The sequence below is a fragment of the Acyrthosiphon pisum genome, chromosome A1, assembly GCF_005508785.2.
Source record: "Acyrthosiphon pisum isolate AL4f chromosome A1, pea_aphid_22Mar2018_4r6ur, whole genome shotgun sequence".
Taxonomy (NCBI): Eukaryota; Metazoa; Arthropoda; class Insecta; order Hemiptera; family Aphididae; genus Acyrthosiphon; species Acyrthosiphon pisum.
Window position 1 is genome coordinate 83,309,716 of NC_042494.1, and position 15,077 is coordinate 83,324,792.

General features: G+C 29.4%; 1 protein-coding gene across 2 annotated transcripts; it reads right to left on the reverse strand.

Moving 5' to 3' along the window:
* Positions 1-3,440: 3,440 nt before the first annotated feature.
* LOC100168295 (MPA13 allergen-like) lies at positions 3,441-14,667 on the reverse strand. Of its 2 annotated transcripts, none has more exons than XM_008181808.3 (3): positions 14,557-14,667; positions 4,870-5,150; positions 3,441-3,828 (listed from the first exon to the last, which is right to left on the reverse strand). In XM_008181808.3, the coding sequence occupies exons 1-3, from the start codon at positions 14,627-14,629 to the stop codon at positions 3,775-3,777; spliced, it is 408 nt and encodes a 135-aa protein (XP_008180030.1). In that variant the 5' UTR covers positions 14,630-14,667; the 3' UTR covers positions 3,441-3,774.
* Positions 14,668-15,077: the final 410 nt, after the last annotated feature.

Genomic DNA, 15,077 nt, shown 5'->3' on the forward strand with positions numbered 1-15,077 from the left:
AGTACCTCAAGGCGGTATCCTATCTCCCCTTCTATTCAACATATATGTCTCAGACCAGCCCATAACACAAGACACCCTTGTAGCTGATTTCGCAGACGATAAAGCGATAATAGCAGTAGGTACATGAAAACCATTTAATTGCCTCAACCAATCTCCAAACTCACCTAGACCTTATTTCGCAATGGTACTCCAGATGGCGAATAAAACTAAACCACAACAAGTCGGTACACACGACTTTTACGCTAAAACACGGAATTTGCCCACCTGTATCTGTAGACAGCATTCCTATTCCGTCGTCTGACACCGTCAAATACCTAGGCCTGACCCTTGACAAAAGGCTAACTTGGAAACAGCACATAAGGTCCAAACGACTAACATTAAACTCTCGCTCTCGCTCCCTCAAACACAGCTCTTATCAAAAAATAAATTCACTAAACTAGAAACTAAACTTCTCATCTACAAGTCATTATTAAAACCCATCTGGACTTATGGATTACAGTTATGGGGATCAGCCAAAAAAACTAATATAAATAAAATCCAGACCTTCCAGAACATCACCCTACGCAGAATAGCAAATGCCCCCCCCCCACCGTATGTATCCAATCTAACCCTCCATAATTACATGCGCATGAAAACAGTCGAAGAAGAATCGGTAATTTATTACAAGCGTTTCTTTTCACACCTAGCCAACCATAAAAATCCACTAATTAGGAATCTAAACACTTTAACCTTGCCTGAAACACCTCGCCGTCGCCTGAAAAGGAGATGGTGCAGGGACCTCCTAATCTTATAACCTCCAACGATCTATTCCTAGTTATTCATCTCACTCTTATTTTCCCACTAAGTCATAGATAACAATCCATACTCATGCCAAGTGTTGCTAATGGGTGACTTCTTACCCCCGTATTATCCAGTATTTTTTTTTTTATTTCTCTCTGCAAATACGCTTATTGTGCTTTTAGTATAGATTGTGTAACTTCTTATAAAAATAAAAAAAAAAAAAATGTATTCATGTTATGTTATAGTTACGTTCAGCGTAGGTAAGTACAACAAAAAAATTTTGCTCTCGTCTTTATTTATTCTAAATTCACTATATTTAAAATTACCTACCAATTATAACGCACTATTTGCCATGGCGCGTTTCAAAAACTTCAGTAATACTCACATTCATGATTCTTACTGATACTAGTTGGGGAAAACGAATCAAACTAAGATACTGTCATACCGAGTCTATGTGAATTAAAGAATAAAGAAATCTGTAGTCATATATCATATTGATACAGGTGTCATGAAGATATATTAGTATAATATATATTATATTGTCTAATATTTTATATATATTTCATGTTTACTCAAAAGTTTTCTGATCAGACTGATTTACCAGGTAAAATTATAAAACACCTTTTATTCTATGTGTTCAAACGTAGTGTACCTGTGTACTAGTGTCTATATTTGTACCCGTTCGTGTTGGCTTTTAAGTCAATTTGCGGTGTGAATTAAAGGTCCAGCGCTCAAAACAATACGTCCAATGGGGGGCTACGCCACTGATTATGTACTACAATAATTACATAGTTTGTACATCATCTAGAACCTAGATTCTTAGAATGTTAGATAGTTATCTGTGTTATCTTACTGTATATCCAGAAGCAGCTAAAGAGCTGCGAGGTTATTAGTGAAGTTTTCCTCCACCAACGACCTACCTCTGTGAGTCTGCCTTTTCGGAACTTGATTATATAAAATTAATGCGCCGCAATATTACAATTATTGTCACCAAACATTAAAAAATGTATCAAAACTAAACGTAGTGTTAACCCACTCATTCATTTATATTTAATAATAATAGATTAAAAATGTAATAGTTAAAACTATAATAAGTAAAATCCATTCTAACAAATATAGGTCAGCTAAAAAAATCCGACACGCGGGCGTTAACCCTCCTCCTCCCACCCCTTGAGTACGCTACTGGTAAAGTCATCAATAATTACTCGTACCTATCTATTGATTTATTTAGATAAGGTAGTTAATAATTAATATAATAAACAATAATTAGGCTTACAATAAATCAACGGTCCGTGATCGAGTGCAATATGCGGTGTATTTACATTATAAAAGCGGAAAAAAGGAGAATTTAAATTGAAACATTAATATTTTAATATATTTATACAGGCACAAATTAAATGTTTTACAAAATGTCAGCTACTAAATTATGTATATGTTTTTAACATTTGTTTAATTTGATGCCGTAATCGAAAAAAAATCAATACAGACAACTCGCGGCGTCGTACCTATATTTGCATCGACTATTCAACTAATACTAAACATATTATTATTATTGCAATGTAATATAATATGTAATTATTTGCCTTATTTTATTCTAATTATATTGTCAAAGGAAATTTCCAGTATTCAATTCAATACACGTATTGTAGTGCACAAATTATTTTTATTTTTACCATAAAATTATATGTATTTTATATTTGTGTTTAATCTATACATATTATATTCTTAATAATGGTTTTAAATATATAAGTGAATTATCCTCCATAAGTGCATAACACAATATTTTTGTTAGTTTTAATATAGTATATTACTCAACCACGTCATATATTCACTTAATATAATTATGGGAGCGAGTTAAAAAAGGATGTTTTTTTTAAAAAAAAAAATGTTTTAAATTGCATATTATAATATAATATGATGTTATGTGTAGTGTATTTCACCTCATAGTATACACAATACTATAAAATATAATAATGGTACTCAATAATAATACGCATAAACTTATAGATAGTAAAAATTTAATAATTCTATAAAAAATGCCATGAATACGATGCAGGTTTACACATAATACCAGAATACCTATTGTACAAACTGTTTCAGCAAAACTCCAAAGCATGCTCGTTCTCATTTTTCATTTAATGGTGAATTTATTCAAATTCTGTATTTTGGAGTTTTTTAATACACTTTAAAGACCATATTTTCAAAGTCTTGCGATTTTCTGTACTACTGTCTACTAAGGAATGTCCTGTATATTTGTAGGCTGTGGTGATACAAACTTCTGTATTTCAAATGAGGACTCTCTTTTATTACTGTGAATTATTTAGTGGATAATTTTTTTTAAATGTTGATGAAAGTAATAGGTACCTAATAAAAAAATTTAACAAGGTTTTCTCAATTTTTCAGTTATTAAAAATTTAATAATTGTTTAATAATTATGGGAGCAGTATTGGTAAGAAATGTTGTCATGATGGGTGGGTATGTAGTTGTAAGTTACAACTTGTAACTTGCTTATTTAAGACATAACTATGTCCTAATGTTCTCTTATATTGTAGAAATATTTACTATTTTATTTACTGAGTGCATTTGCACTAAATAAATAAATCTAACTTTTTTATAGTGACAATTGTTTAGCTACTAACAACAAATAATATAAACTGATAAACATTTTGTGATAGCACCTGCTATATTTATCCAAATAAAGTTTTGTTAAATCTGTGATAACACCAATATTATATATCAACAGATTCTTATATCTTCATTCTTCACCGATTGCGATAACTGCAATAACTAACACACCAAACATCAAGGATAAGTTTAATAATAATGATTACAAGAGCCAAGGCCATTATTAAAATTAAATAAATATAGTTCGTGTAATTATATCATTAATCACATGTAAAACATTATAATAAATATATAATAGGCCAAATTTCGGATAAGTTGAAAAAGATCTGAATTGTATAGTAATTAAATAGTAGGTATAATATATTATATTTATTGGACTGGTTTGTAGATCCTGGTGCAAGTGATGTCATCGACAGTCAGGACCTGAAAATTAAAAAGCACACTGTTATCAATATTATATTAGCTATTACAAGATTTTGTATAGTAGAATATATTATAATTTTTATAAGGGTTTTCAGGTTTTCCGTACAAACTTTAAGAACAATCTCATATTAGTGAGTGACGTCAAAACCTATATTTTGAGGTTTTGTGAAAGAACGATTTTTAAGTTTACTTATATTATGGTACCTACTATCTTTATTTACTTAATTGGTAAGTCTTTAAAATGTACCCAGATATTGTATAAATCGATATTTGTAAATTTTTGTTGTTGTATTATTTCGTTACGGCTGTAAATACTAAATAGCTTATAAGGGATGGCACTTATTATGATTGTGCAGATTGTAAGAAATAAACGAAAAACATTTTAAATTTTAGGAATTGTATTAATTGTTAATCAATTTGGGGTTTTCAACGAATCTCGATCGACTATTTAAATTTTGTTCAATCTAGCGTTGAAAATTCGGATTTACAAATTCGAAATAGAGAAAATTATGATAACATCTGACAGATTTTAAACTGTCCACACTACAATTATTGACCAAATGTTATAACTTATAAGATTTCTAAATTAATTGTTGAGTAGGTTGAGTAGATTTTGATCACCTGCTTAAATTTACGTTTATAATTTTTAATTTACTATACTAGTACAATATGAGTAATTATTGCAAACGCCAAACGCGGATGGATTATTGTTATAAATCAAAAATCGTCTTTTTATAGTTAATCATATTATTATACACTGTGCCACTGTGGTAAGTAGCAATACTTAAATACTTAATGCATCGCCTGTTATAAGAATAAATATAAATATATATGAATAATATGCCACCATAATGCCTGTATAATAAGACATCAATTTAAAAGACTTCAACAAAAAGTCTTTTTATATGAATAGAATACATTTTGTCATTTAATTTAAGTATCTATATTATTGTTATTGTATGATCGTCTTGAAAGTGTTTGGTCATTGTACCTCCCCCCACCATAAACCCGGGTAATGGTGTATTTTATTGTCCTTTTTACCATTTTCAATTGTTCGGGCTCGAATTCTCTAACGATCGTGGTGTCGTTGTGTTTGTCGCATTTTTGGGTGTGCACCAGCTTGTTTCCGTCCTGGACGATGAGTGACTTCACTTTGCGGCCGTCGGGTGTCTCCTCGTCGAATTCTTCATTGAGTTTGAACGCGATAGATGAGTTTTTGAACGTTGAGTTCGACGACAGCACAAGTTTGCCGTCATCGCTTTTGGTCAGCTCCACCACCGGAGATACGGTATTACCCAATTTGCGGGTCATCATTCCAACACCTGCAAGACAAAATAAGAAACGTGCGATATAGTTAAAACTGTTCCGAAAAAATCAAGTATTAATAATTGGTTCAGTTACATGAAAAAATAATGAGTCATTGATATTATTATGTTTTTAAGCGGAAATAATTATAGTCTATGAAACAATTTTTTAGAGGTTGCTAATAACGTAATTTATTATATTATGCATGAGCAGCCAGGGCCTACCTAGGTACTGTAAAGATAAATTGACGACACGAAATCGGTCATATAATCGATTTCTAGGGGCAACCTAGGCTTTACAAAAAAAAAAAACAGGTCATAAAAAAATGACATAGTAATCAGTCAAAAACATATCCATATTAGAACAAATGTTCTCCATTGTTATTCTGCTACTCGTAATGTAATAATATTACACAGTGTAAGTATACAACTCTTCTATATAGACATATTATAATAGTTCTATACTTCTATGGAATAGACATAAAATATTGTCATTTAATATACTCATAACTCCTAAGTGCATAGGCGTGTTAGTGTGACCAACGTGTCTGGAATTGTGGACTTAAAGTAATTATTCAAAAATAGTTGGGAACTGATTTCAGAAAAAGAACTTCCAAAAAAATATGAATGACCAGATCTATGAAGTTCTTCTAAATACACTTATTAATTTATTAAAAATTACAATATACTTTTTATACAATAATATAATTTATTATATAATATAAGAATTATTTTTGATATCAATTATAGACTGGATATAGTTTAATTCATTCTAAAACTTGAAATAATATGATACAATAATGCTTCAAAATGATACAGAAGCAAGTATAGCTAAAATAGTTATAGTATATGGTATAACTTAATAGTTAATGATACTCGCCGTTCCCAACAATGAACACATTATTTAATTTAACGATTTGTCTCGATAAGACTAATAATTATTTTACAAATCAAATCGATTTAGCCGAGGCACGTCGAAAATGCATCAATGACGTTGACATAGTCATAAACTATAATTCACATCTATAATATATTCTACAACTTCAAAGTTATGAGACGCTCGGTAGTCGGTACAAACTACAAATTTACATATAGACATATAGTACACACCACTAACCAGTTTGGTAGTTTATACTTTTTATTTGTATTTATTAATATTCCTAGTCGTGTAGATAGGTACGACTGTTGTATTCGTAATATAGTTGTACTATATTTTGAGTTTGAAGTATAAGACGATGTTCATTATACCTATTATAATTATTGTCATTAAAATATTCAAATTATAATATATTGATACAAATATTCACTGTAAAATATTTATTTATGTTTTAAATCATAACATACAAATAAATTGTGTAGGTACCTATTAAATAGTTCTTATAATTTATAAATCATATCATTATATTGTATTTAGTAAAAGTAAATATTTTTTGTAATGTTAACTGTAGTCGAATTAAAATGTTAATATTATTCTGTTGCTAAATCAAAAACGTGTTAATTATTTATGTAATGATTGTTTTCATTTTTAGTATTACCTATGTATTTATTTTTATACCTTATCGACTAAATGTATATTAGGTAAACATAATATTTTTATTAAAAGTTTTATAATTTTTTACAAATTAAAACACGTGGTACGAATATCGTAGGTATATAATTTATTAATTTATATATTCATGTTTCACCCATAATAATTGAGTACTTATTAAATGCCTAAATCGTACATGTATTTTATTCATATTTTGAACGGGATCCAATAATTGAATAACTGATTAATACAGATACATAATATCATAGTCATGTAGAGAAATTCTAGTTTATTTCTAAGTAGAAAAATATAACAGAGAAAGGAAAATAGACGGTTAATCACGTAGGTTTACGTATATACATATAATTATTGTAGAAAAAATGATACTTTGCACCTAGATCATAATATTATTTTTTTTTGCATTACTTGCAACAATAACAATGAGTATGTAAAAAAAAATGATAATTTTACTTATGTAATGACAAAACAAAATTGAGTGTGAGCGAGCTACAGTGTAATAATAATATAAAATATAATAATGCGCTTTCTTCGTTTCGGTAAAAGAATTTCACCGGTGGGCAATGACCGCGCTCCCTGCTTATTAAGGTTCAAAGGAAAAAGTATACTCTACTTCTTACTTTTAGACCAGGCACGAAAAAAAACTATCAGTAGTATAATTATGTATGTACTAATATATATAATTGTATGTTATATATATAGGCACCATTTATATAAAAATAAAGTTAATTTTTCCTAAATTATTTAAATTTAAATTTAAATTTAATTTCGTTTCGATTTAAAACGGGTACCTATTTGCATATGGATAATCTAATAATAATTAATGCATTAAATAGATATTTCACACCATAATAAGCCACACGTGAGTGAATTCAAGTTATGCGTATAGAATGTGTTTAATAATTATTAATATACAATGTAACTACATTGCTATAGCTCTACAGTCTACACTATGCTATAAAAGAGGTTCTCAAACTGTGGTATAGCCGGTATGTACCTACGTGAAAAGCTACAGTGCCACACGATAGCATAGAAAATAAATCGTATTTTTCATTCTACTTAAGAACTTTTGTGGCAAATCTTTTCTTTTTTTTTTAACTGAATTCTATATTTTTTTTGTAAATAATTACTTACTATCAATTGTGTACGTTATTATTGTTATCCCAAAATAATTACTGAAAATAGAGTTTATACTTTATAATATAGTAGAATTAATATCGTTTATTCAGTAATTGGTAATTTTAACGTACCTTTACAGATGAATAATGCTTAAAATGTACAGCTGTTGAGCTGTTACACGCATACCGCTGTAGTGCTGTGTAAAAACCTAGTGTTTAAAACCTTATTGTTAGGTTTTATATAACAAAAAAAAAATTTACCTATCAGTATTTAAATTAATCACTTAAAAAATAAAGCTATCTACTTAAATTTTAGAAAAAAAAGCTACCTAGCCTCGTTTTATCGATGCCGTTCCTAAAATCAAATCAAATTGATAAATTAATATAGATGCATATTATATATCTATGATTATTGTTGTTGGTATTTATTGTATTATAAATTCAAATTAACTCAATTGAATGTTTTAAAAACAAATTGAATTATAAGGTCTATACTATATGATACACAATTAATAAAAATATAGTAGAAACTTTAGTAATTTATAGAATGATTGTTTAATTTTACGCGCTACTCAAAATAAATTAATGGAAACAGCAAGTTCTTGTCTGTACCAATATACGACCTGCATGCAGTATTATTTAAACTAACTATATAATATTAATATAAAATGTACATTGTACGCAGTCACCACGAGTCGTAATATGACTATATATTATATTATAATCATACAGAGGAAGATTTATTTAAAATTAAAACATGTTATAATTATAGTAGGCACTATTACCTACTAATTAGTAGGTTATAATTTAGTAATAATATATATAATATATGTATGATTTATGTAAACGCATACACATGCTGATACATAATAATTAATATACTTACGATATGTACTATAATCTTTTATAAAATATTATGTATGAACCATGGGCCGAATTATTATGTAGGTACTAAATTACAACATTTTATGAATATTTAATGTAAGTAGACCAGGTACATAATATGCATATTTAAGCTAAAAGTAGGTTAATAACTCTAGATGTTGAAGCCGATTAACAGTTAAATAAATATGTATCGAATTTCATAATGTTCTTGCATTAAAGACAGATCTCTGATAAATTAATTGTCTAACGGTTTTATAAAACACAAAATTAAACATACAGAAGCGCAGGGCGTTGGCCGTCGGGTTGTTACAGAGAGGGTTGCTTACTTGCTTATCACTCGTCGCGTCGCATTATAATAGTACACAGAATATTATATTGAAATGGCAAGTTTACGATTATTTTTTGTCGAAAAAGGCGATGAACAAACACACGTCTTGACATATTATATAGTACTATGGTCACGTATTATACTAATATATGGAATTTATTACTTTAAGGGTCGCCGCCACTCAATAATCCCTCTCTATAAACCCGCTAGATACAGTCTATATATATATTGAGAATAAACTCGCCGTCTCCAGTGTACACACCCGCGGGAAGCAAAAAACGTTTTTGTAAAATCAATTTGAAAAATGTATATGTAATATGTAATGTAATATTATTATTATTGAATGTTTTTCACATATTATATTAATTAATATAGTATAATATTTGAACGGAAAAACGCGTTGTTATGATTGGAGTAAAATAAAAAAAAAAATAGGTGAGTATGAATGTGACATTATCGACATTTTTAGAATGTATACCGTCGTTTGTACATAATTATGTACATTAATCGTTGTTTAAATCATCGGCTTGACCGGGCTACCACCTCTATCCGGATTCGATCGAAATTCGAAGAACTCTCACAGAATAAATTATTCTGTGGTGCGTCTGCACCGTGCATTGTGATGCTGCAGCCTGCGCTGTTGTGCATCGGGAAAGATGGTTTTTGGAAAATTTATCGCCGAGACCTCTGGTGCGGTCGTGACCTACATACGGCCGTAGCGGGACTTGCGGGTTTGTTGGATGGGTGGGCGGGTGGGTGGTGGGGGGCCTATGCGGTGATGGCGTGCGCGCGTGCATAAACACGGTCACCGTAATCGTTAAAACGAGCTCGGCCGAAGAGAAACGCTCGGCGGCGTGTACCTATAATAATAATAATAATAATAATAATAAAATAATATCGTTTTATACGCACAGCTGTTATCTATCGGTCTGTCATACGGCGGTGATAGTAAATAGTAATATTATGCAGTTAAATACTTAAATCTCTAAGACGTGTAGCTCGCTTGAATTTAGATGTCTACGTATTGGTCAGTATAAAATATTATATACATCCGTTGTGACGACATATTCCTACCGATAATAACTGCGCACGGTATTTACACACGACGTGCCTGTAATATTTATACGCGATATTTAAATTTAAGGCATGGCACGATTGAAAAAAGCAACAGCTCTTGTGCGAAAAGTGCAGTAGTAAATAAGGCACGATAGTAGATAATAATTAATATTATTATGATATAATAACAATAATAAAAGTAGTAATATAGATATTAATGATAATGCGTACAATAGGTACCTATATATACGAAATAATCTTACCCAAAGCTTTCATGTACTCGTCGAACTTCTCGCTGGAGCTCAGCTTGTATTTTTTGTTCAGGAAAGCTTCCATGGTCACGTATAGGAAAATTAAACAAAATCGGACGACGGCGGTAAAATGTTATATGATATATGAGTACCCAGGTACTATTCCTATATTACACCGCTGTGTACGGTATTGCCAGGAAGGTAGGTGGGCGAGTACTGCAGACGATGAGAGACGAAAAACGAATGTGCGAGCGAGCCGGTCTGGTGTATCGTGTGTAAAACGATATTAGAATATATATATATATATATATATACTGACGAAGAGCGTTGTCGGTTCCACTACTACGCGGCGGCGTATTGTACGCGTTACAATGCAATATTATATGTTATATTATTATATATTATTAAAATCAGACCGTCGTCCCGTTTTATGTGCGTCAAAACGTCGTATTTCCGGTCGATCCCGCCCCGGTTTCCATTATGATCTTCAACAGTGATAACACGCGCTGATAACAACTGAATAATATCGTAATGATGTTGTTACAATATTAACGATTTATTATCATAGCGGAAGCTTTGCTCGTTCGATGGTCCATGGTCGTCGTGAGTGGTGCGAGTACTAAGTACACTCACACCTGCGCACAACAGTTCAAAGGCTATATAGAGACCGGTCAATATATATATGTGTGAGCGCCCATGCCTGCGGAGACTTTTTATTATTTGTATGAATTGCCATTTTATATTAATTCAAAATTACTAATTGCATCAACTTGTAAACGGTTTGATTACAATATAATTGTATATCCCATATAGCAAGTACACGAGTCTGTCAATCAACGTGTTTATTATAATTATTAATTAATAATAAATAATAACATATATAATGATAGTACCTATCTCGTAATCGTTTTCGTAACTTAACCAATGATCATACAATAATATAGGCGCACATTGGACTTTAGTACAGAGTGTGCCAATACAATATAATATGTATCCATATATTATATTCCATTATACCAACACTATTCCTTTTATAAGTTGTAAAGCCCAGTATCATATCGTGCAATGTATACAACGATATAATAATATATTGACGTTTGCGACGAAATTGTATTTGCATAGAAAACATTTTATAAATATTAAATAAAATAAAATTACCGACGTAAAAAGAATACGATATTGATCCAATTAAAAAGACCAAAAAAATACTATGTACCAATTAAAATTTACATATACTTTCAAGTTTTTAATGTACCTATACAACTGCTACAACAAATATGTATAAAAAAGTATCGACTGGGTGCAGAAATTATTTTACACGTATATTTTTGTAACCAAGGATGTTCTTCAAAGTTGTTTTTTTGACAGTAGGTAGTACTGTCTATTACATAATCAATGTCAATGTTGTGACAATTTCAGAAATAGTAAAAAGTAAAATATAAATTGTATTGAAGGACGTTAGCGGTATATACAATTTTCCGTGAGATTCTGACAACAATGTTAAGACATATTATAGAATAGAATATAAACTATAGCCATGACCGTCAATTTATATTTAATTTTTGAATGATTTTATCTATTTTCATAAATTTCTTTAGTGTGTCCGACACTCAGACAAGAGAATAAACATTATATTGAATCGTTATGAAATAAAAATTATACTTTTAAATTTAAGCTTAGGTACTTATACAATACATCTGTACTTCCGCCATTTATTTTTTGCTTAAGTATCTCTATGTTACACTATATTGAAACTATAAATAAGCAATAACTGTATTACGTATATATAATATACAAATTTATTGTTGGTATTGCAGGCAATATCTATATTCTATATGCATTCAATATATTTTTTTTTATGCGAGTATTGATCATACACATTTAAGTTATCCACTGTCACATACTAATATACTATACACGATTATATGTACCTATATATATATTAAATCGGGATACTATACCAACAATGGTAACTATTAAGCGATCATGAATATAATAAGATGGCCCATCCATATATTTAATATCTATATGTTTATTGATCCATATTATATCAAGTTTAATTGCGTCAATAACTTTTTGCGAACCCACTTAAATAAAAAAAAAATTATATTTTCGATGTATAACGAATTAACTAATAAAAAACATTATGATATTGCAGTTAGATACCTAACCTATTTTATATCCTCGATTTTGAATATAAATTTTAAAATACAAGAACCAACATTGAGAAATTAATTCAGACATTTAAAATTCATTAAAATCGAGTTTAACAGGAGAAATTGTTGATTTTAACTCAGAACTAATTTATTAATTTATCAATTTGCATTAACCACAAAAAGTAAACTTTTTATTGATTGAACTATATAGGACGTATAAGTATTACCTTAATACAATACCTCTAAATTTATATCAAAATACGCGTACCATCAGCAATCAGCTGGTGAAATCTTTTGAAACTTAAATCTAATTGGTTTTTTAATTATTATACTTAATGATACAGTGTCTATTATAGGTCCAAGTGTTAGGTGCAAAGTATTCATCGACCATCGAACAGGATGTTTGTAAATAATACCATTGAATATTATCATAAAATGTAATAGTTAATTAAAAACGATTATACACTTATTAGGTATTAGATATACATTTTCTAAATCCAGTGTATTTCTGATTCATTATTATTCATTATTCATTATTACATGAAAATAACACACATTTCTTATACTTAGATTTTAGATACATAGGTATTAATAAAATAATTATGAAGCGTATGGTGTATAATAATTAATAATATTATTTCAAATCTCTTAAATATATTATAGAATTATACAGCGTATATTTTTAGGGACAAAAAAATCACAGTTTTGATAAGAACTAAAGGGAATTAAAGCGAATTAAAGTGTCTGGAAAATTTGACGATCGGTAATATAAATCATTACACGTTATATAAATTGTCAAGTCCTTCTGAAACATTCTGTAGGTAGTAGGTACCTATTATGTATAATATAGTATATACTGAATAGTAAATACTACATACTATTCGCATTTTGCATAATCGCATAAAGGAAACATACATTTTACTCTAATATTCTATTAAAACGATATTCAAATTTTAAATTATAGTAATAGCATATTTTCATCGAAAAGTATTACAAAATCTTCAAAAAACCACAATCGATTTGCTTCAATTTCTACACGAATGCACTACCTAGTTGTAAAATAAAACGTAACAAATAATGTAATTTACTTATACCTACTATAAGGCATAAGCGCATTTACTTTAATAAAGTGAAGTTTATAAATTAAATAGGTATAATTTTCAACGACTGAAATAATATGCTGTACTTATGTACAATAATATTTGAATTAACAAAAACCGTGTATTTAAGAATTAAGAAGTATGTCTGACACCGTTGCATTGCTATCAATTAATATTCTAAACAAATTATTTCTTACGCAAAACAGTAGGTATAATATATAAACTAAAAATACAACAAATTTTGTTTTTAATAAATTAAATTTAAAAAAAATTGAAAATCGTGGTCGAGGTTGACGATGGTTAAACATATTTAAATTTAACGATCTATTGAATCATAATATTTAAATCATTCACGTCTTCCCAAAAGGGTATTATTATAATATATTATATTATATTGTAATCTATTGTAGGACATTAAAATAATTATTAAATATTAAAAATGTTGAGAACGCGTCAACGGATATGATGCGTGTACTAGGCAGACTTGGGTAAAATACTTTTTAAAATTATTTCGAATACATATTCCGAATACTTTATGATAATAATATATATAATAATAGTATTTGGAATACTTCACAAAAAGTGTTCCAAATATTTTTCGAATACTTTTTTCAGTAAATTTAGATTTTAATAGCAAAAATATTATTTTTTCAATTCTGTGTTTATAAATGAACTTTATTATAATCTCGATAATACACACCTATCTGGCTGACTGGCTATCTATTAGTCATAAATTAAATCCAAATTAATATAATTAGTAATATATATGAGCATATCTATATAAGAAAAAAAGTATTCCGAATACTGTACTCAGAATATTTGTAAAAAGTATTCAAAATACCGTATTGAAAGTATTTAAAAAGTTTTCCCAGTACTGTATTCGGAATACTACCCAAGTCTGGTATTAGGTACTCGTAATACGATTATTGCGTATTTATTTTATGTATATGCGTATATATGGATAATACAATACTGAGGACTTACCAAGAGCTTTCATGTATTCGTCGAATTTGTCGCTGGACTCCAGCTTGAATTTTTTATCGAAAATCAGAGACATAATTATAATAATATGTGGTATTGATTCCCAATAATATAATTATTTATATATTATATTGTATATCACGGCACTTCTAATGTAGATGAAGTTGAGAAATTTTCGTTTTGGCCGTCGGACGATCACTGTACGCGATCGCACAGGTGTCGCGAGTATTTATAGCAGTCGGCGCTCGGTGGAAGCATTTGTACCGATTTCGAATCACGCGTCTGGTCCAGTAGTCGGCGTCAATGAACGAGAAATAAAATTATTGTACAATGCACCCGCGCCACTAAACATAATAATATAATATGATATAATAGTATAGGCCTAACCCGTCCTTGGGCCTTGACTTCCAATTAACAGACCTCTACAGATTGACGGGTGCACCACGCATCACTGTATTTTAATAGTGTTATACATTTATATTCCGTCTAAATTATATATCGTATATAATGCCATGTGTGTGTGT

What these genes read in the sequence shown, in the direction of transcription:
- LOC100168295 (XM_008181808.3), bottom strand. Translation starts at nt 14,629, where the DNA reads ATGTCTCTGATTTTCGATAAAAAATTCAAGCTGGAGTCCAGCGACAAA. An exon ending in CGAATACATGAAAGCTCTTG is followed by an intron (nt 5,151 to 14,556) that starts GTAAGTCCTCAG and finishes TTTGTCTTGCAG; the next exon opens with GTGTTGGAATGATGACCCGC. An exon ending in AGCCCGAACAATTGAAAATG is followed by an intron (nt 3,829 to 4,869) that starts GTAAAAAGGACA and finishes TTTAATTTTCAG; the next exon opens with GTCCTGACTGTCGATGACAT.